We start from the raw sequence: 21,938 nt of genomic DNA on the forward strand, positions 1-21,938 counted from the left end.
TCTGGACAGCCCAGGGTAGACGGGCAGCTGCAGCCCCACAGCCCGTGCATCACACGGTCCCCCTCCCAAGCCAGGCATCACACGGTCCCCCCATTCCTCCCTGGCCTGGGCATCACACGGTCCCCCCATTCCCCTCTGGCCTGGGCATCACAGGCTCCCCCCTCCCCTGCTGGGCATCACACAGTCCCCCCCATTCCCCTCCGGCCTGGGGATCACAGGCTCACCCGTCCCCTGCCAGACATCACATGCTCCCCCCCCATTCCCTCCCTCACCAGGCATCACACGCCCGCCCCCCCTTCACCTCTGGCCTGAGCATCACATACTCCCCCAACCCCAGGCATCGCATGGTCCCTCCTGTCCTCTCCCTGGCCTGGACATCACATGCTACCTCCTCCCCTCCCCTCCCTCTTCTGCCCTGGGCATCGTGTGCTCCCCTCCCCCAGCACAGCCTCTTCCTGCCAAGTGGGAGGCCGACCCCCCTGCCCAGTGTGAGCCCCAGACAGCCGGGGGACGGGCACCGGGACAGACAGGCCAGTGATCACATGGGCCCTCTGACAGCACTTTAATTGAGGAACGGGTTTGCCCAGTGGGGCTGGCGCTGCGTCCGCTGCTCCCGTTTCTCCAGCTGCAGCTCAGCCCGGGGGCCAGCCCATCTGACGCCCGCCCAGCACGTGCAAGTGCAGATGGTAGACGGACTGAGCCCCCTGCTTCCCATCGTTGATCACTGAAAGACAGAGACACGGGGTGAGTGTGCCAGGCCCTGCAGGCAGGGCAAGTGGGGTGGGGCTGGCCCCCGTGTGGGCAGGGCATGTGGGGTGGGGCTGGCCCCCCCTGTGGGCAGGGCGAGTGGGGTGGCATGAGAGGGTGGGGCCAGCCCCTGCAGGCAAGTTGAGCCAGGTGGGCTGGGGCAAGTGAGGCAGGGCCATCCCCCTGCAGGTGTGGCATGGCGTGAGCATGGGGACCAGTGGGTGGGGCGGGGTGAGTGGGGCAGGGGCTGGTCCCCTGCAGGAGTGGCATGGCAAGAGGGTGGAGCCTGGCCTGCTATGGGTGGGTTGGGGAAAGTGGGGCGGGTTTGGCCCCCTATGGGCTGGGCGAGGGGGCGGGGCCAGCCCCCTGCAGGCGTGGCATGGCGTGAGCATGGGGGCCAGTGGGTGGGGCGAGGTGAGTGGGGTGGGGGCTCGTCCCCTGCAGGCGTGGCATGGCGAGAGGGTGGGGCCCAGCCTGCTATGGGTGAAGTGGGGCAAGGCCGTCCGCCTACAGGTGTGGCATGGCAGGCGGACGAGGTTGACCCCTGATGGGCTGGGCAAGAGGGTGGGGCCAGCCCCCTGCGGGCAGGCCGGCCCCCTCTACCCAGAGCGGGGTGCTAGGGCAGCGGTGGGGGGTACAACACATGCTGAAGCCACAGGGCCATGGGGGGGTCACAGACAGGGCCCCAGCCCATGAGCGCCATGAGGAGACGACGCTCCAGGGCAGGGATGCAGGGAAGTGCTGGAGGGCACCAGTGGCTCACACACGTCTGGGGCAGGGTCACAGCTGGGCTGGCAGCGGGCAACGCTGATGAGCGCCAGGGAAACCCCAGGGCAGGGCAGGGCAGGGCAGGGCAGGCAGCCGGGCGCTCCCCAGCCCAGGGGGTCCCAGCAACTCACCCACTCGGTAGCCATCCACCAGCCCTTCCACCTTTGCCGTCTGACTGGCCACTAGCAGCAGGTGCCCCAGCAGCTGGGTGTGAGCAGAGGGGCAGGTTGGGGGGGTGGAATGGGCACCCCAGGCAGCACCCCCAGAACCCCTCCCCAGCGACCTAGAGTGCCGCAGCCCTGAACCTTCCCCAGAGCACCCACCTTCGCACCCAGCCCCAGGGGGACAGCCAGGCAGGGTCAGCTGGGCTCAGGAGGGAGGGTGCCCCCCCAAGGTCACAGCCAGTCCGTACCGGGGCTGGAGCCAACACTCCCCGCCCCGTGGTTCTGGTGCCAGCACCCCCTCCAGCCAGCACATGGGGCTGTCCAGCCCCCTTCCTATGCCCAGCCCTTCGGCTCCCCATGACCCTCGCTGCTCCCTGGGCTGCGCTCCCTGCCCCACCCCAGCCTCCCAGTGGGACAGAGGCACCTTGGGGAAGGGGCCCTGTCCAGTCGCTCTGCTCACCTCTGCGTCCCCCACGGCCACGCAGCTCAGCCTGGGGATGGGGCGCTTGGGGATCACCAGGAAATGCACGGGGGCCTGCGGGGCCACGTCCCGGAAGGCAAGGCACTGCGGGGAGAGCACCGTGAGCACTGCTGCCAGGGTACTCACCATGCACTGGGGGGGCAAGCGCCAGCTTAGCCAGGGCTGGGACTGCAGGGTCACTGCCCCCCGACCCTTCCCCCACGGGGCCACTGACACACTCCCTGCAGGTCACAGTCCTCCCCCTCCCCCTCCAGGGGTCACATCACCCCCAGCCCTGCTCCACACCCCACGGGGTTGGGGTCCATGCCAAGTGTCAGAGCATTTGCCCTCCACACTGGGAAGCTAAACCCAGGGCTGCAGGGAAGCAAGGGGGCTGGGCCAGGGAGCTCGGGGGGGGGCCCTCTGGGAGGCAGGGGGGCACTCACCCCTCGGCCATCACCCAGCCCAGCCAGGCTGACTTCTCCTACCTCTGGCAGCCTGTTCCCAGCAAAGGGGGGGGCCCAACTGGAGTCCCCCTGCCCTGGCCAGGGGCTGAGGGGTGAAGGGGCTGGCGGGTGCTGCCCCAGGAGCAGGGCGGACTCAGAGCCCCCTGTGCATACAGAAGGACCTAGAGAAATTAGAACATTGGGCCAAAAGAAACCTGATGAGGTTCAACAAGGACAAGTGCAGAGTCCTGCACTTAGGACAGAAGAATCCCATTCACTGCTACAGACTAGGGACCGAGTGGCTAGGAAGCAGTTCTGCAGAAAAGGACCTAGGGGTTACAGTGGACAAGAAGCTGGATATGAGTCGCCAGGGTGCCCTTGGTGCCAAGAAGGATAACGGCATTTGGGGCTGTCTGAGTAGGGGCATTGCCAGCAGATCGAGGGACCTGATCATTCCCCTCTATTCAACATTAGTGAGGCCTCATCTGGAGTACTGTGTCCAGTTTTAGGCCCCCCACTACAAGAAGGATGTGGATAAATTGGAGAGAGTCCAGCGGAGGGCAACAAAAATGATTAGGGGGCTGGAGCACATGGCTTATGAGGAGAGGCTGAGGGAACTGGGATTGTTTAGTCTGCGGAAGAGAAGAGTGAGGCGGGATTTGATAGCTGCTTTCAGCTACCTGAAGGGGGGTCCAAAGAGGATGGAGCTCGGCTGTTCTCAGTGGTGGCAGATGACAGAACAAGGAGCAATGGTCTCAAGTTGCAGCGGGGGAGGTTTAGGTTGGATATTACGAAAAACTTTTTCACTAGGAGGGTGGTGAAGCACTGGAATGGGTTCCCTAGGGAGGTGATGGAATCTCCTTCCTTAGAGGTTTTTAAGGCTCAGCCTGACAAAGCCCTGGCTGGGATGATTTAGTTGGGAATTGGTCCTGCTTTGAGCAGGGGGTTGGACTAGACACCTCCTGAGGTCCCTTCCCAACCCTGATATTCTGTGATTCTATGGCAGAGATCTGGGCCTGCCCCTGCCTCACCCCAGGACCTGGTCTTCTGGGCCCAAGGGAGCTGATCTCCCAGCCCCAGGCCATGGCATCCTCCCCCCAGTCCCACCCACCATGCTGGGAGCCAAGCGGGCAAGGCCTCAGCAGGGTGTGCCCAGGGCAGGCAGCAGCGTGGCCCCTGCACAGTGATGGGCAGGCCTGGCTGCAGGGCAGCACAGGATGTCCCTGAATGAGGCGGAGGGGGTCACCTTGTCATCTTCGTAGAGGATGTCGGCCCGCATGGTGCGGTCAATGATCTTGCTGAAGATGGTTGGGGGCCGCTGGCCTGGCTCCTCACTGGCCTTGGCTGCTCGCTGAGCCTTCTGCACCTCCCCATCCTGCCCCCCAGCAGCCACGTAGCATCTCTGGGGAAGAGAGGCATCAGCTAAGGGGCACTGCCAGCTGTACCCCCTGCCCTGCACACCCTCACCCTGGGAACAGCGCAGCCCCACAGACACAGCTGTGGAGGGCCCAGACCCCTGCCTCCCACCCTGCTCGGGCCACCCCACAGCTAGCAAGAGGAGGCTGAAGCCAGCAGCACAATCCCCATGATCTGGGCCGCAGGCTGCTCCGTACTGAGCCGTGACCAGGGTGGGGCCACGGCGGGGCCCTGCTCAGCGAGCGGCACGGAGCCGAGGGCACGTCCTGCCCAGGCCAAGCCTAACGGGCCGCGGGAGAGCCAAGGGGCTGTGCCACACTAGCGCTCGCCAGCTGCCCCAGGCAGGCCCGGCGGGGCTAAGAGCTGCAGGCACTGCTGTGCCAGAGCTGGGGGAGTGGCGAGCAGCAGCCCCCCAGCGTGACACAGCCGGGGGGAGCGGGCAGGGGCCAGGGCCATCGCTGGGGGCTGAGCCCTGCCCTCGGGTACCCGATCCCCACGCAGACGCAGCCTGGCGGGGGAAGAGCTCCTGCACCCAGCGACCTGCTGCCCCTCGCAGGGGGTCACAACACGGCTGGAGAACCCCCATCCCTCGCTGCGGAGAGCGGCCACATGGCAGTGCCGGAGCCGAGCCACCGGAGCGCTGCCCTGCCCGGGAGCCGTGGGTCCGGAGCGGTGCCCTCACCGGCTCGCTGCCCCCACGGTCACCATGAGGTGCAGGGCTGCGGGCGCGAGGCCAATGCCCCAGGCACCAGGCTCCAAGGCCCCCCACCCCACCGGGGATAGGACCCAGGAGTCCAGCTCCCAGCCCCACCCCCCCTCTACCCTGCAGCCGGGATAGGACCCAGGAGTCCCGCTCCTAGCCGACCCCCACATCTACCCCGCAGCCTGGATAGGACCCAGGAGTCCGGCTCCCAGCCCCTCTAACCCGCAGCCGGGATAGGACCCATGAGTCCGGCTCCCAGCCCCTCCCCCCCTCTAACCCGCAGCCGGGATAGGACCCAGGAGTCCGGCTCGCAGCCCCTCTACCCCGCAACAGGGATAGGACCCAGGAGTCCGGCTCCCAGCCTCTCCCCCCCCCTACCCCGCAGCCGGGATAGGACCCAGGAGTCCGGCTCCCAGCCCTCTACCCCGCAGCCGACATAGGACCCAGGAGTCCGGCTCCTAGCCCCTCCCCCTCATCTACCCCGCAGCCGGGAAGGGACCCAGGAGTCCGGGTCTCGCGCGCTACCTGCCCCCAGCACCGGGCCAAGCCCCGAGCCCCGCGCAGCGCCGCAACCGCCATGCTGAGCCCGTCCGCGGGGCTCACTCCCCGCCCCTTAAAGGGCCCGTGTCCGCCTTCCGGACCCGGGGCGTGGGGAGGGGCCAGAGCCGTGCCTCAGTTTCCCAGCTGGTGCCGGTGCCATCCTTCCCATGGAGGCAGCGGGGACATACACATGTGTGTGTGTGTGTGTATGGTACGTGTACACACGGTGCCTGGGGTGTGTGTGTGTGTACAGCACGTGCACACCTTGGTGTCTGTGTGTGTGTGTGTCAAGTATCAGAGGGGTAGCCACGTTAGCCTGGAACTGTAAAAAGCGACAAAAAGCCCTGTGGCTCCTTATAGACTCTGTGTGTACAGTATATATGCACACTTTGGTGCGTGTGTGTGCACACATTGGTGTGTGCGTGTATGTGTACATGGTGCACAGATGCACGTGCACACATCCCTGTGCGCACACACTGGTGCAGGGCTGTTTGTGCACACACATGCAGGCTCGGGCTGGTGGCCATTCCCTGTCAAACTGAAGGTTTCGGGGCCGTGTTTACACATCTCCCTGGGGCTCGTGGGCTGGAGGGTGGCTTGCAGGAGGTGGGCAGCCCCGTGTGCCGCAGACCTTTGGGTCTGACCCACTGGGTGTGTGCCCCAGGGAGTGAATCACCACGGCACATGGGGGTCATGTTTGTCATGCCTCCACCCGTGGTTGTGCACCCCACCACACAGCCCTGGGTGCTGGGGCGGCTCTGGCAGGGCACCCAGCAGCTCCCTGGGCCAGTCCCAGGGGTGGCAGCACTCACACTGGCAGGGTGGGGCCAGAGCGGGACACGTAGGAGGCAGGGGCACCCTGGGGCAACAGCAGATGCTGGTGGGGCCATGTCCGGAAGCCTGAGCGGCCTGCAGCGCTATGGAAAGCCAGGGAGGGCCCAGCCCCTCTGGACTGAACATGGAGGGGGCCGGGGGCATGTGCACTGCCAGTATTTCCCCCACAATGAACATCACAGAATTTCCTGAGCCCACCACCGCCTCTCCATGTGGGGGGCACGTGGCCAGGGCAGCTTCTTCCTCGTTGCAGCCCCCAGGAACAGCTCCCGTCTCCAGGCGCCAAGGAACACCAACAGCGGGCAGAGCTGGGAAACCAGCACCCAGCAGCTGCAGATTGCGACAGCCCCGCATCCAGACCTCGGGTACAGGTGCAGCCCTGGCACTGCCAGGACATATCCCCCCAAAATACTTCCCAGAATGAAAATAAGTGGAAAGACTTTCCCCATTCGGCTCACTTCCACAGCACCGATTGTGCACTCCCCCCGCCCCATCCTGTCTGCCAACAGGTGCCAAGTGCCCCAGAGGGAAGGAACAGACCAGGGCAATTTCGAGTGATCCTCCTCTGTCATCCAGTCTCAGCGTCCGGCAGCCAGAGGCCTAGGGAGACCCGGAGCAGGGGGCTGCATCCCGGACATCCTGGCTAATAGCCATTGAGGCACCTGGCCTGCAGGAACATTCGGTGAGTTTTGAACCCAGTTCCACAGGCTGGATGGTGTTGGAGGAGGAAACGCTCCCTTGTGTGTCTGAAATTCGCTGCCTGGTCCTTTGCTGGGGTGACCCCAGGGCGTGTTAGAAGGGGGAAAATATCCCATCCCTAGTCACTGTGTCTGCACCACTCATGCTTTGACAGACCTCTCGCCTAGCCCCCAAGGCGCCTCTGTGCACAGCCCTGCTGCCTTCCCGCCGCCTTCCCTTGCCCCTGGGGGGCCCGTGGAGCTGGCCGTGGAGCACACCAAGCTCCGGCCAGGCCTCCTGGGCTCTCTGCTTGTCAGAGGGGGCTGGGGGGCAGGTCCTGCCCGGCAGAGCTGGCACTCGGCACAGCTTGCTCGCCCGAGGGACAGTGGAGATGAGAAGGGTGGGGGAGCTCCAGTATGTGTCCATTGCACTGGGGGCCCCACAGAGTGGGAGGGGGCTAGGACAAAGCCCCCAATCCCTTCCCGGCCCAGTAGATGGGGGCCAGAGCCCATCTCTCTCTAGTATCTGTCACAGAAAAGCCTCAGCCCAGCAGCCCATACAGCTTGATCTGACGGGAGCCAGGACTCGCTGCTGCTCCTGCTGCAGAGAAAGGGGCAGAAAACCCCCCAAAGGGGCAATTCTGGAATATCCTGCCCCACGGGGCCTTTCCCACAGCCACTGAGGCAGGCTGAATGTACATGATGGGAGATCCAGTGGCAGAGAGGTCCGCAGGGCACGTACATACTGCATGTTACTCAGAAGCAAGCTCATTGCTGGTTTTCCCGTGCCCCCAGGGTCAGTCCCCCAGCCCTGTGGAAAGGGCTGGGAGCCCCCACTGCTCCCGTGACCCTAGAGGGCTAGTGGGAGCAGCATTCAGGATACAGGCATTTCACGGCTCCCCTTGGTGAAGTGTGTGCCAACACCCTGTCCCAGCTACACCCACAGGCCTGGGCTCTCCATGCCTGCACAGCAGGACAGCCCTCTGCACCCCATACTGCCCGTGCCCAGCTCCCCTGGCAGCGGTGGCAAGCCCTGCCCCAGACGAGCCCTGCAGAGGCAGTGGGGGAGTCATGCAGCAGCTTGGCTCTGGCTCTCTCTCCTTGTTGCCAGCTGCAGTGTGGGGCTAGCTGGTCGGAGCAGGGAGCCTGGCGGGGAACCGGACATGGGCCGAGCTCAGCTTGCCACTCACCCCTGCACAGGGCAGGAGCAGGCAGCAATGCCGGCATTCCACCCACCCTGCCTGGTGCCTGAGAAACTGCAGCAGCCGACAGCCCCTGGGCCCCACGAACCTGCTGCCACTTGCTGGTGGTCAGGCCTGCTCCAGAAAACCCCAGCCGGCGAGTCCATCCCCACGGCACAGACAATGCCCAGGCGCTGCCTTTCCGTTTATTGCATTACCTGCACCGGCCAACAGCCCCAGGGCCAGGGGCCAGGCCATGGCTGCACAGACACCGCCCATCCAGACAACGTCCCCGCAGCGGCTCTCAGAAGCCCATGCGGGGCCGTTTGCGGGGGGGCTGCGACCCTGCGGAGCGCTGGCTCTGGGAGGAGGGGCCCCAGCATTGGCTGCCCAGGCTGGAGACCTGGCTCGCAGGCAGCTCGGCTGGTGGCTCCGGGCAGGGCTGGGTGAAGATGGCCAGGTAGTCCCGCAGGGTTTTCCTGCGCTCCTTGGGGATGCCCCGCGAGCTCAGGGTCTGGGACGAGAGCAGCTGGGAAGAGTCCTCTGTGTCCTGGCTGCCCCAGGCCTCCTGCCCGCTGCGCTGGGAGCTGCTGGCCAGCGGGGAGGCCGGCCAGTCCTGCCCAGGGGCTGGGGGCCGGTGCCCCCTTCCCGCCCTTGGTGGGGAAAGGTCCTGGCGGCACACAGGGGCCGGGGGTTGCAGCCCCTCGCAGGCCTGGCCCAGGGGCTCGCTGGGGGGCTGGCTGCAGGCGGAGAAGTCACTGAGGTCAGACTGGTAGGTGACAGAGGAGGTGAAGCTGCCAAACAGGCTGCGGCGGCTCCGCGCCTGCTTCAGGCGTCGTCTCCGGTCCCTCAGCGCGTGCAGCTTGTGGGCCCTGGTCACGCCCAGCTTCTCCTCCCACCACTCGCCCCAGCCGCCCGCCCACGACTCCGTCAGCCGCTTGCTCAGGTCGTCGGGCCAGGCCCTGGGCTCCACGGGGTGGGGCATGGCCAGGGGGGTGGGAGGCAGCCCCAGGGCCCAGGGTGCCAGGCAGGCCCGCTCCCGCATGGCGCGGCGCAGCAGCTGGCAGGCCTGGCGGTACAGGGGGCTGGCCCCGGCCGGCTGGCTCAGCTCCCCATGGGTGAAGAGGCGCTGATGGCCGATGGCGGGGGGGCGCTGGGGCTGGCTCTGCTCCGGCCGCCGGCTCCAGGCCCTGATGAGAGCTGTCAGCCAGCAGCCGTAGGGGGCAGCAGCTGCCCGGCCCACGCTGGGCACGGCTTCCTCTGGGGCTGCTGCCTGCCCAGCATGGGCGCTGCCCTCGGAGACAGGCCCTGGCAGGCGGCCGCTCTCCTCACTGCCCGAGCCCAGGGAGGCGCCCCAAGTGGGCGAGGGCTGGTCGGCCGCAGCAGGAACTGCCAGGGATGGGGGCGAGGTGGGGGCTTCCGACGACTCGCTCTCTGCCGGTGGCTCAGGCACCAGGGTTTGGTAGAACAGGTCCCCGGCCTCAGAGAGCTGGAAAACCAGCAAGGGCTCCAGTGGCTCCTGCTCGGCGGGGGCGGCCGTTACGCCTGGGGGGAAACAGAGGTGAGGGGGCTGAGTGCAGTGACTGGGGACAGACCCCTTCCTGGGCCCCACACAGAGCTAGGAAAGACCCTCTCAGGCCCAGGCAGCCCCACACACAGAACTGGAGAGACCCCCCCTCAGCCCACGCAGCCCCACACAGACAGCTGGGGAGACCCCCACGGGGCCCACACACACAGCCCCACCCCAGGAGCAAGGGGAGATCCCTGTCCCGCCCCTCCAAGCTGTCTGGAGCCCGCTGTCAGAGGCACAGGGAGGTCAGAGCCAGGGCCCCTCCCTTTGGCTGCACCCCAGCAATGGGGGCCTGGGACTGCTGGGACATGGGGGTGTGAAAGTGGGAATGTTCGTGCTGAGTGGGGAATATTAGCCTGGGAAGGGGGCAGGGGAGTTGGGACTGTCTGCCGTGGGGAAGGGAGGATACCTGAGCATGTAACCTGAGAACCAGGAGGGGGGTTGGAGGCCAGGTGACACCTCTGCCCTGGACACTGGACAAAGGCTGGGGGAGGAGCCGGCGGGAGGCTGAGTGAGAGGCTGGAGGGAGTTTCAGTTTGGAGCTGGCTGGGAAATGGAGAGGGGCCCTGACGGGGCTTCGGCTTCCCAACGGGGCTGTGGCCTCGCTGGGGCCCCAGATGGACCTAACTAAAGGGGGTCCTGTGGTCTGTACTGGCAAGACCTGTCTGGGACTGTGTTCCTGGCATCTAAATAAACCTTCTGCTTTACTGGCTGGCTGAGAGTCACGGTGAATCAGAGGAAGTGGGGGTGCAGGGCCCTGACTCCCCCACACTCCGTGACAGGGGGGTTCCATGCCAGGCCACCCCCACCCTACTCCCAGCCACCTACCAGCTGCGGGCGCGGCCAGCCTCTGGCGCAGCAGGCCCTGCCAGGGGGTCACCTGCGGGGAAAGGTGCTGCAGACCCTGGGAGATGGGATGGAGCCGCCGGGGGGGCCCTGTCAGCTGGCAGGCTGAATGGCTGCCACCTGGGCGAGAGGGGGAGTGTGAAAAGCTGTGCAGGAGCTCTGCTTCCCTCAGCTGCCCCCTCAAAGCTTGGACCCCCCCAACCCTCCCATAGTTCTGCCCTCCCAGCTCCCCCGCACTGCCCCCCCCAGCACAGACCTCCCCAGCCCCCCTCGCACTGCCCCACCAGCTCTGACCCCAGAGCCCCAGCCCCTTTCCGCAGCCCCCCTCACACTGCCCCACCAGCTCTGACCCCACAGCCCCAGCCCCAGCCCCCCCCACCTGTAACTCAGCCCCTAGACAGAGCCCTGTGTGGCTGAGGGAGGGGCACCCCGGCTCCGGGGAACCCCCATGCTGACATGTGCACACACGCCAGAGACCCCTCTACACTAGAGGTCCCCAAACTTTTCAGGGGCACACCCTCCCCCCTGCCGGAGCCAGGAATGGGGCTGGGTTCCCAGGGTGGGGGGCTGTAGACAGGGGTAAGGGGGCCAAGGCTGGGGCTGCAGCAGGGGGTGGGGCTGGGTGGCGTTCCTTCCCACCTCCACCCACGGGGGCTGGCCTGGGCTTGCTGAGCCCTCCTGAGCGTTCCTCTGTGACCCCCTAGGGAGCACACCCCAGTTTGGTGATCTCTGCCCTATACCATCCCCCATCCCCCTCCCTGCCGGAAACAGCCCCACCCCCCAGCCAGGGACTGCAGCATGAGCAGCTCTCAGCCCCCCGCCCCCTCATGTATTGCAGCACATGCCCCCCCCCACCCCCATGCCCCCGCCCCCACTCACCCATGCACTGCAGCAGCCCCGCATCCCTCCGCCCCCGCCAGGTACTGTAGCACCTGCCCCCCCGCCTCATGCCCCCACTCACCCATGCACTGCAGCAGCCCCCTATGCCCTCCGCCCCCGCTCGCCCGTGTACTGCAGCAATCCCCCCATGTCCCCCATGCACTGCAGCACCTGCCCTCCCATCCTCATGCCCCCGCTCACCCATGTACTGCAGCAGCCCCCCATGCCTTCCGCCCCCACTCACCCGTGTACTGCAGCAGTCCCCATGTCCCCCATGTACTGCAGCACCTGCCCTCCCATCCTCATGCCCCCGCTCACCCATGTACTGCAGCAGCCCCCCATGCCTCCCGCCCCCACTCACCCGTGTACTGCAGCAGTCCCCATGTCCCCCATGTACTGCAGCACCTGCCCCCCCACTCCCATGCCCCCGCTCACCCGTGTACTGCAGCAGCAGCAGCTCCTGCGTGCGGTGGGCGCCCAGCAGCACCTTGTGGCTCGACTCCTGAGACCGGCCCGGGGCGAGATGGGCAAAGACGGGCGGGGCCTCCAGCATGTGCTCCCAGCGCAGCATCGGCACCAGGGGGAAGCGCTCGTCCAGCACGTACACCGAAAACTGGGGGCAGGGCACCGGAGGGGGGGGTTAGTGAGAGCGTCTCAGAGAGCCCCCGGGCTGCTCCCCTCCCCTGCCTGTAACCCGGGGGGGGGGGGGGGGGGCAGGGCACCGGAGGGGGGGGGGTTAGTGAGAGCATCTCAGAGAGCCCCTGGGCTGCTCCCCTCCCCTGCCTGTAACTGGGGGGCAGGGCACCGGAGGGAGGGGGTTAGTGAGAGCATCCCAGAAAGCCCCCAGGCTGCTCCCCTCCGCTGCTGTAATGGGGGGGGTGGGGGGGAGGGAGGGCAGAGCACTGGGGGCAGGGGAAGGGAGGGGTATGTCAGTGAGAACATCCCAGAGAGCCCCCGGCTGCTTCCCTCCCCTGCCTGTAACCGGGGGGGAAAGGCACCGGGGGGGGGGGTTAGTGAGAGCATCCCAGAGAGCCCCTGTGACGTTATTGATATAAACTGGGACCATATAGAACATGGGTTGCAACCAAGGTCCTGCAGTGGCACCAAATCCTAGGTAAAGGGGGTCATATAAGGTGTCTAAGACCAGGTTACGGATTACTGGTTATGATTATGCTGTCTGTATGTCTGTAGCATTTTGGTAGTTGAATTATGAATATTGGCTGTATGCTGTCTGTATTGCAAACTTGTGTTGTGTTACTGGGAAAGATCCCAGACAAGTTGGTGTCAGCTCTGTTTAGCCTGCTTGATGGCCCATTAAGGACCATCACCTACACAATTGTCCCATCGAGAGAAGGCAGTTACGCCCTGTGACTCAGCAGGGTGTGCAGAAACTGGCCCATGTGACTGCAAACTCCATTTTGCTGTAACTTTCCACAGCAGGAACAAAGGAGTGTTCTTACACCTGGAAAAGCCTATATAAGGCAAAGGCCTCATCTCCATTTTGTCTTCAATCCTGCTTCTTACCTCTGGAGGGACTTTGCTACAAACTGAGGCTCTGAACAAAGGACTGAATGACCCATCCCAGCTGGGGATGTTCTCCAGAGACTTGATTTGAACCTGCAGTTTATTCCATCTCTGCTACAAGCCTGAACTAAGAACTTTGCCATTACTGTATGGAATTGATTCCATTTAACCAATTCTAGCTCTCATCTCTATCTTTTTCCCTTTATGAATAAACCTTTAGATTTTAGATTCTAAAGGATTGGCAACAGCGTGATTTGTGGGTAAGATCTGATGTGTATATTGACCTGGGTCTGGGGCTTGGTCGTTTGGGATCGAGAACCTTTTTCTTTTACTGGGGTGTTGGTTTTCATAACCATTCATCCCCAGGACGGGTGGCACTGGTGGGGACACTGGGAGACTGGTGTGTCTAAGGAAATTGCTTGTGTGACTTGTGGTTAGCCAGTGGGGTGAGACCGAAGTCATGTGTGTCTGGCTGGTTTGGTTTGCCTTAGAGGTGGAAAAAACCCAGCCTTGGGCTGTAACTGCCCTGTTTGAGCAATTGGTCCTGAATTGGCACTCTCAGTTGGGTCCCGCCAGAACCGCATCGTCACAGCCCCCGGGCTGCTCCCCATCCCTGCCTGTAAGGGGGGGGTGGGGGGGAGGGAGGGCAGGGTACCGGGGGCAGGGGAAGGGAGGGGTATGTCAGTGAGAACATCCCAGAGAGCCCCCGGACTGCTTCCCTCCCCTGCCTGTAACCGGGGGGGGGGGCAGGGCAGGGCACCGGAGGGGCGGGGTTAGTGAGAGTGTCCCAGAAAGCCCCAGGGCTGCTCCCCTCCCCTGCCTGTAACCGGGGGGGGCAGGGCACCGGAGGGGGGGGGTGAGTGAGAGCGTCCCAGAGAGCCCCCAGGCTGCTCCCCTCCCCTGCCTGTAATGGGGGGGTAGGGGGGGCAGGGCACCGGGGGCAGGGGGAGGGAGGGGTATGTCAGTGAGAACATCCCAGAGAGCCCCCGGGCTGCTTCCCTCCCCTGCCTGTAACCGGGGGGGGCAGGGCAGGGCACCGGAGGGGCGGGGTTAGTGAGAGTGTCCCAGAAAGCCCCAGGGCTGCTCCCCTCCCCTGCCTGTAACCGGGGGGGGGAGGGGGGGGCAAGGCACTGGAGGGGGGGTTAGTGAGAGCGTCCCAGGGGCAGGGGGAGGGAGGGTATGTCAGTGAGAACGTCCCAGAGAGCTTCCGGGCTGCTCCCCTCCCCTCCACCAAGCCACAGGTTGGCCCGGGCTCCGCAGGGTCAGCCTGGCTGCCCCGCCTCCCGCCAGCGCTGAGGGGCTGGAGCGTCGCCCACCCAGCTGCCCGGGCACTCACCTGCGTGGCGACGAGGTGCTGGTAGGGGTGGGCCCTGCCCAGGTACATGGGTAGCATCACTCGCTCTCCTCTCTGGCACTCGGCTTCTCCGCCCACCTTGAACAGATCAAACTGGCAACTGGTGGGAGCCTGGAGCGGAAAAGACGAGGGCATGTGAGCGCCAAGTGAGGGAGACCCCCTACCCCCCGTGAGCCCCAGTTCCCTCCCCACATGCCCGTCCTGCCCTCCCCGCTAGCTGCACCCAGGCAGCCTCACCCGCACGTCGAAGCACTGCAGGCCAGTGCGGTCAGCGCAGCTCAGCACCCGTGGGTGGGAGGTGAACTCACTCCAGCGCCACGGTGACGCCTCTCGGAAGAACGCCGTCTCGGGGTCCTGGCGCAGTCGCTGCAGCCTGGGGACACAGGAATCTCCAGTGGGCCAGCACTGGGGGTGGGGAGATCACCGCTGGGCCAGCCCAAGGGGGGGGGGGTGCCAAAGTGGGCATGTTCGTGCTGTGTTCGGTGAATGCTGAGTGGGGAGTATTGACCTGGGAAGGTGGCAGGGGAGCTGTGCTGGGATGGGCTGCCTGGGGAAGGGAAGATACCTGAGCAGGTAACCTGAGAATCCAGGAGGGCGGTTGGAGGCCAGGTGACACCTCTGGACACAAAGGCTGGGGGAGGAGCCGGGAGGGGCTGAGGGGAGTTTCAGTTGGGAGCTGGCTGGGGACGGGAAGTGAGGGCAGACGGGGTTGTCTGGCTCGCAGGACCCCAGAATGGACCTGGCCGAGGGGTCCGGTTCTCTGTACCTACAAGCTCTGTTTTAGACCCTGTTCCTGTCATCGAATAAACCTCTGTTTTACTGGCTGGCTGAGAGTCACGTCTGACTGCGAAGTGGGGGGGCAGGACCCTGTGGCTTCCCCAGGACCTCGCTGGGGCAGGCTCGCTGTGGGAAGCGCACAGAGGGGCAGAGGATGCTGAATGCTCCAAGGAGAGACCCAGGAGGTGAAGCCGTGTGAGCTTCTTGCCCTGAACAAGTCTGCTCCAAGGGAGAGGAGGCTCCCCAAAGTCCTGCCTGGCTTTGTGGGGAGCAGTTCCAGAGCATCGCCTGGGGACTCGGTGACAGGGGGGTGCGATGCACAGGATTCAGGGGTCACTGTCTGGGCTGGCGTGTGGGGAAGGGGAGGACAGGACAGGACACTGGGCAGAGTGATCAGCACCTCACCTGGGCGGGGGACGATGATGGGCATGATGCCCCCTCCCTGGGCCGGTCCCTGGCTGTTTGCAGTGGGAGGGGGATACGCACCAGGCTTCATAGTGGTTAGGAAAAGCCACACCACCCCCCACCCAGGAGCACCCACCCTCACCCATGCAAGCTCTTGGATTCCCAGGTGGCCCCCCTTCCCAGGCTCCAGCCCTTGGCCCCCCTTACCCAGTCTCGACGTTCCAGAGGTACAGGGCCCCGCTGAGGGTGCAGACCGACAGCTCCCCGGGGAGGTGGGGGCTGCAGGGAAGGGCAGAGAGTCAGCGCAGGGCAGACCTCCCCTCGGGCACAGGACGGACGGGTCCAGCAAACCCGGTTTAAAGGCTCATTGCTGTGTCAGGCCCGTGGTGGGAGGGACGGACCGACAGCGCAGCACACCCGCGGTACACGGCCGTGAGTCACGCGCACTGGTGCTCCCTGAGCCCAGCCTGGACCAGGGCAGGGAGCTCTGGGCGGCGGGGGGAACCGAGCACCAGCCTTGGGCGCGGAGTGGCTGACCTGGCACGGCCGAGGAAGGCAGACGGGCCCCTTTCTTCCCCTGCACCGCAGAAGCAACGGGACAGACTTCTGCATTCCCAGGGCCAGCTCCCGCCCAGGGCAGGGGGAGGGGGGGCGAGGGGCACCCCAGTCCGGGGCCCACAGGGAGTGTTGCCCCCAGCTCCCCTAGGCCCGCGGCTCCTCCAGCCGGGCCAGCCCAGGCACGTACCTGACGGTGAGACAGGAGGCGGGCGCGTCGGTGCGAATGACTTGGAGAGGGACAGGGGCGGCGTCGGTCTGGAGCCGCCAGGCACCACAGTGATAATCCGAGCGAACGCCGACGAGGGCTGCACGTGGGGGAGGAGACGCCGCAGTAAGCCCTGAGGGCAATGGCTGCTGACCAGGGCCGGCCCCACAGGGCAGGGGGGCCCCAGGACAGGGGCAGGTGGGCCTAGCGCCTCAGCCCGCCCCCCACGGGAGGCTGTTCCCTGCCCCGTGCACCGAGGGTCTCAGCCCTCCTCCAGGGAGCAGGCAGCTCTCCAGGACCACACGCAGCCAGTGCCAGAGCCAGGAGCAGAGCCTGGCACCTCCCCGGGGGCCCACTCACCTTCCCCAGCCACCCGCGTGGCAGCCACCTGGCGGACCCGGCCACTGAGCTCGAACTGTGCCGGGCGGCCGTGGGCGCGGGGCTGCAGGCAACCGGCCACCTGCTCCAGAGCCACCTCCTGGAAACCTGGCACCATGTCAAGGGCCACGCATCGCCTGAAGGGCCATGGCTGGCCCCATGCCAGAGGGTCAGCCCCAGCCCGGGGACAACAGCCAGCCAGTCCCCGGCCCGGCAAACCTCCCAGCCCAGCCCCCAGCCCGGAGACAACAGTCAGCCCCTCCAGCCCAGCGAGCCCCGAGTGCCAGCCCCCAGCCTCCCCGCCTCCCCAGAGGCCCCAGCAATGGAGCCGAGCCGTGCCCATCCCATCCCCAGTGACAGAGCAGCCAGGTCCTGGGCATCAAACCCCCCATCCCCAGGGGTGCAACAGGGACCTGATGCCCCCAGCAATGAGCTCTGCCTCCCCCAGCCACCCCCCCAGGCTGGGGCCACGCTCAGCAGTGCCCTGCACCAGCACCGCCAGCCCAGCCTGTCTGCAGAAGGATACAGAGGAGATTCATGGCCTCCCCTCCTGGGTAGACCAAGCAGCCTCTGAGGGCAGGAGCCACGTCCTCAGTGGGGAGCCAGGCCAGTGCTCCCCCAGTCGGGGCGTCGTCGAACAGCAGCTTCGCACACTGCAGCGCCAGCTCCTCATGGATGCACTCGGCCAGCAGGCCCAGCGGCACCTCGAACAGCCAGTCCCGGGACAGGCAGGAGAACCGGCGCAGCCGCGGGCTGGGCTGGAGCTGGGGGCAGTGACTGCGGGGACAGCCGGGCATCGGGGACAGCTCAGCCCTGCCCCTCCTCACCCCCCAGCCAGCCTGGCATCGGGGACAGCTCAGCCCTGCCCCTCCTCAGCCCCCAGCCAGCCGGGCATCGGGGACAGCTCAGCCCTGCCCCTCCTCAGCCCCCAGCCAGCCTGGCATCGGGGACAGCTCAGCCCTGCCCCTCCTCAGCCCCCAGCCAGCCAGGCATCGGGGACAGCTCAGCCCTGCCCCTCCTCAGCCCCCAGCCAGCCGGGCATCGGGGACAGCTCAGCCCTGCCCCTCCTCAGCCAGCCTGGCATCGGGGACAGCTCAGCCCTGCCCCTCCCCAGCCCCCAGCAAGCCTGGCATCGGGGACAGCTCTGCCCTGCCCCTCCCTAGCCCCCAGCCAGCCTGGCATCGAGGACAGCTCAGTCCTGCCCCTCCCCAGGCCCCAGCAAGCCTGGCATCGAGGACAGCTCAGCCATGCCCCTCCCCAGCCCCCAGCCAGCCTGGCATCGGGGACAGCTCAGCCCTGCCCCTCCCCAGCCCCTAGCCAGCCGGGCATCGGGGACAGCTCAGCCCAGCCAGCCCTCAGCCAGCCGGGCAGCAGGGAGGCTGCTGCCCAGGACAGACGTGCAGGGAGGGGCCCCCGAACAGCTCCTCCCCAGTGCCACAAACTGATGCTATCCCCTGACTGCTGGGCCCAGCCCGCAGCCCCCCCCGCCCACACTGTGTAACAGACAAACCGCCCCCACTGGGGCTGGGCACCAGAGGCAGGGGATGTCTAGGCCCTGGGAACAGCCCCTGGCCTCTCCCCAGCTACCCCCACACTACAGCCTTTCTGTGGGGTCTCCCCAGCCGCCCTGGGCCATGCAGGAGCCCGGGGAGCACCATTCAGAGCTGTGCTGGCCGGGGACGCTGGCACACAGGGTCAGTGCTGTCCAAGCCCAAGGCACACGGTGCCTGGAGGCTGAGCCCGGCTCTGCACCCCTTGTCCACCAGCTGTGCCCACGGCACCCTGAACAGAGGGGAAATTGCAGTGCCTGGGCACCACTCACCGCCTGCCCTCCCTCCGGCCAAGCTCCTGGACCAGGGTCTTCACCGAGATGGTGTTTTCCCGTGCTTTGCTCTGCAGGGAGGGAGGGCACAGGCCGAGGTCAGGGCACACGCGCTAGGGGAGGGGTACCAGGGCATTGGGGGGCACACGCGATGGGGGAAAAGGAATGAGAGCACGGGATGGGTGGAGGGCAAACAAGGTGAGGGAGGGGAACGAGGGTGCTGGGGCAGGCAGAGGGCACACGAGGTGGGGCAGGGAAGGTGGGCCTGCTGGGGCGGGCAGAGGGCACACGGGGAGGGCACAGTGCATACATGCCAGCAGGAGACCTGCCCGCTGTGCTGACCGTACTGCCCCACTGACTCCTGGGCTCATCTGTGAGTGTGAGCCCAGGGGCAGTGGAGGGGCAGCGCCCTTGTTCTGCGTCTGCACGGTGCACAGCGCAGTGGGTCCCCTGAGTGCATGCGGGAGAAGGGGTTATTCCCACAGCTGGGGGCAGGGTCTGGGAGTCGCAGCAGCTCCCCACGCAGCAGACGCAGCGCGGTGGGTGCTGCCCCATCCTGTCTCCGGGTCAGGCACAGAGGAGCCCCGGTGAGGGACGCTCACCCGCAGCCGCGCCTCCCCCAGGTAGAAGTTCTCCTGAAGAAGCCGCCCCATGGCGCCGAAGGCCTCCTCAGGGTGATCCAGGAAGAAACGAGCCAGCTGCCGGGGAGAGAGGCAGGGTCAGTGTGACACGCTTGGCCTGGGGGGACCACGTTTCATGCCCAGCTCAGCCAGCTCCCCGCGGGACTTTGGCCCTGTCCCTGGGCGCTGCAGCACGTGGGTACGGAGCTGGGCAGAGCATGGCTGACCCGACCTGGGGGCTGGGAGCTGAAGCCAGACAAGCATAGCCTGGCGATAGGGTATCAGCATCGAATGACGAGGAGATTAAGCAGAGCGAGTGACGGGCTGGGGGATTCTCCACCGCCAGCCAGTTACACATCCAGAGGGGCTGGTTTCCTCGCAGCTGAGCACGAGTGGAGCTGCTGATTCCTGGGGGGCAGGGCTCAGCCTAGCTGGCCCCAGCGACCCCTCTGGCCTTGGCATCTACGACAGCCAGAGGGGGGCACTACGGAAACAGCCGGGAGGCTTGGACACCAGAGAACCAAGGTCAATGGGGACGGGGAACCTCCCAAACCAGCCCCACTAGGGACGTGCTGCACAGAGAGGACCGGGCCCAGCGTGCAATGGGGCCAGTCTGTGGAGCAATGCATGCTAGGCCCACATGACACTTGTCTGAACCCTGTGCCTGCCAGGCGGTTGCTCCCCAGAGGGCACAGAGCAGTTAAAGGGGCTCCCAGGCACAGCAGAGGCCGTGGGGGCGTCTCACTGGAGGATCAGACAGGGGAGCGCCAGGGCCAGGACCGTCACACCTGGAAACCAATCACTCAGGAGAGGGCGGTTTTCCCCAAAGCCCGGGCGGGAGAGCAACGGGGGACGGTGCCAGGGCCGGTGGAGACACACAGCTCTCACCCGGGACAGACGGACGGAGATCCTACAACAGCTGGCGGGGGGAGGCCAGACTGAGCTCTCTTCACCTTTGCTTCCCTGGGCTGCCCCACAAACCTCCAGGGCCAGGCTCCAGGCGCCTGACAACCCTGCTCAGCTGGAAGGGCTGGGCACCAGCTGGGGGCATCAGTCCCTGCGCCGGGGACACGTCTCACCTGGAGTCTGGCTCACTGGGACTCACGGGCAGAGCTCCAGGGGTGGAGCAGGAGGCTGGAGCCCAGGGGCTCTGTCTCGACCCTGGAGGAAGAGCGGCCCCCGTGGGGCTCTGGCCCACAGAAGGGATCCTCCTAGAGCCTGTTAACAAGCTGGGGCTCAGCACAGGCTCTGCGGAGCCGTCACCGACAGGCAGCTCCCTGGAGCGCCCGGCTGGGCAGAGCTGGAGCCTGGGCCCTGCCATGGATTCCTCGGGGTCCAGCCACTGGGCTGTGGTGGGGAAGGGCCTGAGGAACCACCACTTCTCGCTCTCCCCCCGGCCCATGGGGAGCTCCCAGATGCCCTCTCTGTGGTGAGAGGTGCCTTGGATCACACCCCCCGGGGCTGCTCCCCACCCCAGTCCCGCACCCCTGGAGCCCACTCGTCAGGCAGGGTCTGTCAGGAGCTGCTGGGTGGGCCCACGGGGACCCCGCCTGCCAGGGAGCAGGGACGGCAGGGAGACCCCTCAGCACACTGCCGCCTGCGGGATTACCTGCCCCGTGAAGTCCAGCGCAGCCCCCACAGTCTTGCCGGCCTGGTGCTTCCTTTGAATCTGCCCCACGTAGAGGATGTCGTGGGGCGTCAGTGTAGGGACACGGCTGCCTGCGTGAGAGACGGGCAGGGCCAGGTAGTTACCACAGCGGGCGAGGGAAGACATCACATCCCAACCTGGCGTGGGAGGGGGAGGGGGAGGGCCAGGCATACGCCCCCCATGGGTGGGGTGGGGGCAGTGCTACCCCACCCCTGCCCATGCACCAGCAGCTCTGCCAGCCCCCGGGGGTTACGAGGAGGAAGAGATCAGGGGCCCCAGGGCAAATTCATGACACAGGTCCGCACCCACCCCACACAGACACCAATTAACAAATGGCTCCCGTGGTACCAGGCTTGGGGCCAGGCGGGCCCCTCCCTGGTAGGGCTCCCAACCCCCCCTCCACGCAGGCCCTGGCCGGGGGGGCTCTCACTCGCATTGGGGGGCAGGAACGGCACCGCACACGCCTCGGCAGGGGCCCAGCTCTCGCCCTTCTTCCCGCGAAGTGGAATAAACCTCTCCTGGGGCTGACGAGCACAACATAGAGAAGTTAATACAGCCCCCCCCGCCTGCACGATGCACCCCGACCTCCCCCTCCACAGCCTGGCCAAGGCAGCTCCACACCGACCCACAGCTGGGATCTCCCCCAGCCCTGCCGGTGCCCCTCACTCCCGACCCGCAGCCCCCCCAGCCCGGCCGGTGCCCCTCACTCCCGACCCGCAGCCCCCCCAGCCCGGCCGGTGCCCCTCACTCCCGACCCGCAGCCCCCCCAGCCCGGCCGGTGCCCCTCACTCCCGACCCGCAGCCCCCCCAGCCCGGCCGGTGCCCCTCACTCCCGACCCGCAGCCCCCCCAGCCCGGCCGGTGCCCCTCACTCCCGACCCGCAGCCCCCCCAGCCCGGCCGGTGCCCCTCACTCCCGACCCGCAGCCCCCCCAGCCCGGCCGGTGCCCCTCACTCCCGACCCGCAGCCCCCCCAGCCCGGCCGGTGCCCCTCACTCCCGACCCGCAGCCCCCCCAGCCCGGCCGGTGCCCCTCACTCCCGACCCGCAGCCCCCCCAGCCCGGCCGGTGCCCCTCACTCCCCGGCCCCCCCGCGCACCTGGCCCGCGCCGGGCCCCAGCACCGCGCCGCAGCCCCCCCAGCCCGCGAGCGGGGCGGGGGCGGGGCCGGGCAGGTCGCGGGGGGGCCCGGCGCTGCAGAAGGCGGGAAACAGGCTCCCCGGGAACTCCATGGGCGGGGCCCGACCCCGCCGGGGAGCGGATGGGGCGGGGCGCCACAGAGCCCCGCCCCCGGATCCACCAATCAGCGCCCGGCGGGGACCATAGAGCGGCGCCGGCAGGGACCAGCCATCGCGCCCCCTGGCGGCCTGGGGGAGACTCCGCCCGCAGCCCGCGGCACGAGCTGGGCGGGGCCTCGGCG

General features: G+C 66.7%; 2 protein-coding genes and 1 long non-coding RNA gene across 5 annotated transcripts; 1 reads left to right on the forward strand and 2 right to left on the reverse strand.

Moving 5' to 3' along the window:
• Nucleotides 1-547: 547 nt before the first annotated feature.
• HINT2 (histidine triad nucleotide binding protein 2) lies at nucleotides 548-5,291 on the reverse strand. Of its 2 annotated transcripts, none has more exons than XM_050943731.1 (5): nucleotides 5,230-5,291; nucleotides 3,832-3,987; nucleotides 2,140-2,244; nucleotides 1,647-1,719; nucleotides 548-724 (listed from the first exon to the last, which is right to left on the reverse strand). In XM_050943731.1, exons 1-5 carry the CDS (start codon nucleotides 5,281-5,283, stop codon nucleotides 633-635), a joined length of 480 nt encoding a protein of 159 aa, XP_050799688.1. In that variant the 5' UTR covers nucleotides 5,284-5,291; the 3' UTR covers nucleotides 548-632. The 2 variants fall into 2 exon arrangements, with proteins under 2 accessions (XP_050799688.1, XP_050799689.1); XM_050943732.1 differs by lacking the exon at nucleotides 5,230-5,291 and adding an exon at nucleotides 4,824-4,889.
• An 11-nt stretch (nucleotides 5,292-5,302) lies between these two features.
• Nucleotides 5,303-6,761, forward strand: LOC127046567 (uncharacterized). Its single transcript, XR_007773125.1, has 2 exons — nucleotides 5,303-5,455; nucleotides 6,596-6,761. It is a non-coding gene; the product is annotated as an uncharacterized LOC127046567 (long non-coding RNA).
• Nucleotides 6,762-8,129: 1,368 nt separating this feature from the next.
• On the reverse strand, nucleotides 8,130-21,760 carry TAF1C (TATA-box binding protein associated factor, RNA polymerase I subunit C). Of its 2 annotated transcripts, XM_050943567.1 has the most exons (14): nucleotides 21,619-21,760; nucleotides 20,953-21,046; nucleotides 20,484-20,593; nucleotides 18,857-18,952; nucleotides 18,255-18,325; nucleotides 16,959-17,209; nucleotides 16,415-16,540; nucleotides 16,037-16,154; nucleotides 15,499-15,570; nucleotides 14,347-14,482; nucleotides 14,092-14,220; nucleotides 11,667-11,844; nucleotides 10,335-10,472; nucleotides 8,130-9,481 (listed from the first exon to the last, which is right to left on the reverse strand). In XM_050943567.1, the coding sequence occupies exons 1-14, from the start codon at nucleotides 21,748-21,750 to the stop codon at nucleotides 8,241-8,243; spliced, it is 2,892 nt and encodes a 963-aa protein (XP_050799524.1). In that variant the 5' UTR covers nucleotides 21,751-21,760; the 3' UTR covers nucleotides 8,130-8,240. The 2 variants fall into 2 exon arrangements, with proteins under 2 accessions (XP_050799524.1, XP_050799525.1); XM_050943568.1 differs by lacking the exon at nucleotides 10,335-10,472.
• Between the last annotated feature and the right edge of the window lie 178 nt (nucleotides 21,761-21,938).

This window comes from Gopherus flavomarginatus, chromosome 3 (genome assembly GCF_025201925.1).
Source record: "Gopherus flavomarginatus isolate rGopFla2 chromosome 3, rGopFla2.mat.asm, whole genome shotgun sequence".
Taxonomy (NCBI): Eukaryota; Metazoa; Chordata; order Testudines; family Testudinidae; genus Gopherus; species Gopherus flavomarginatus.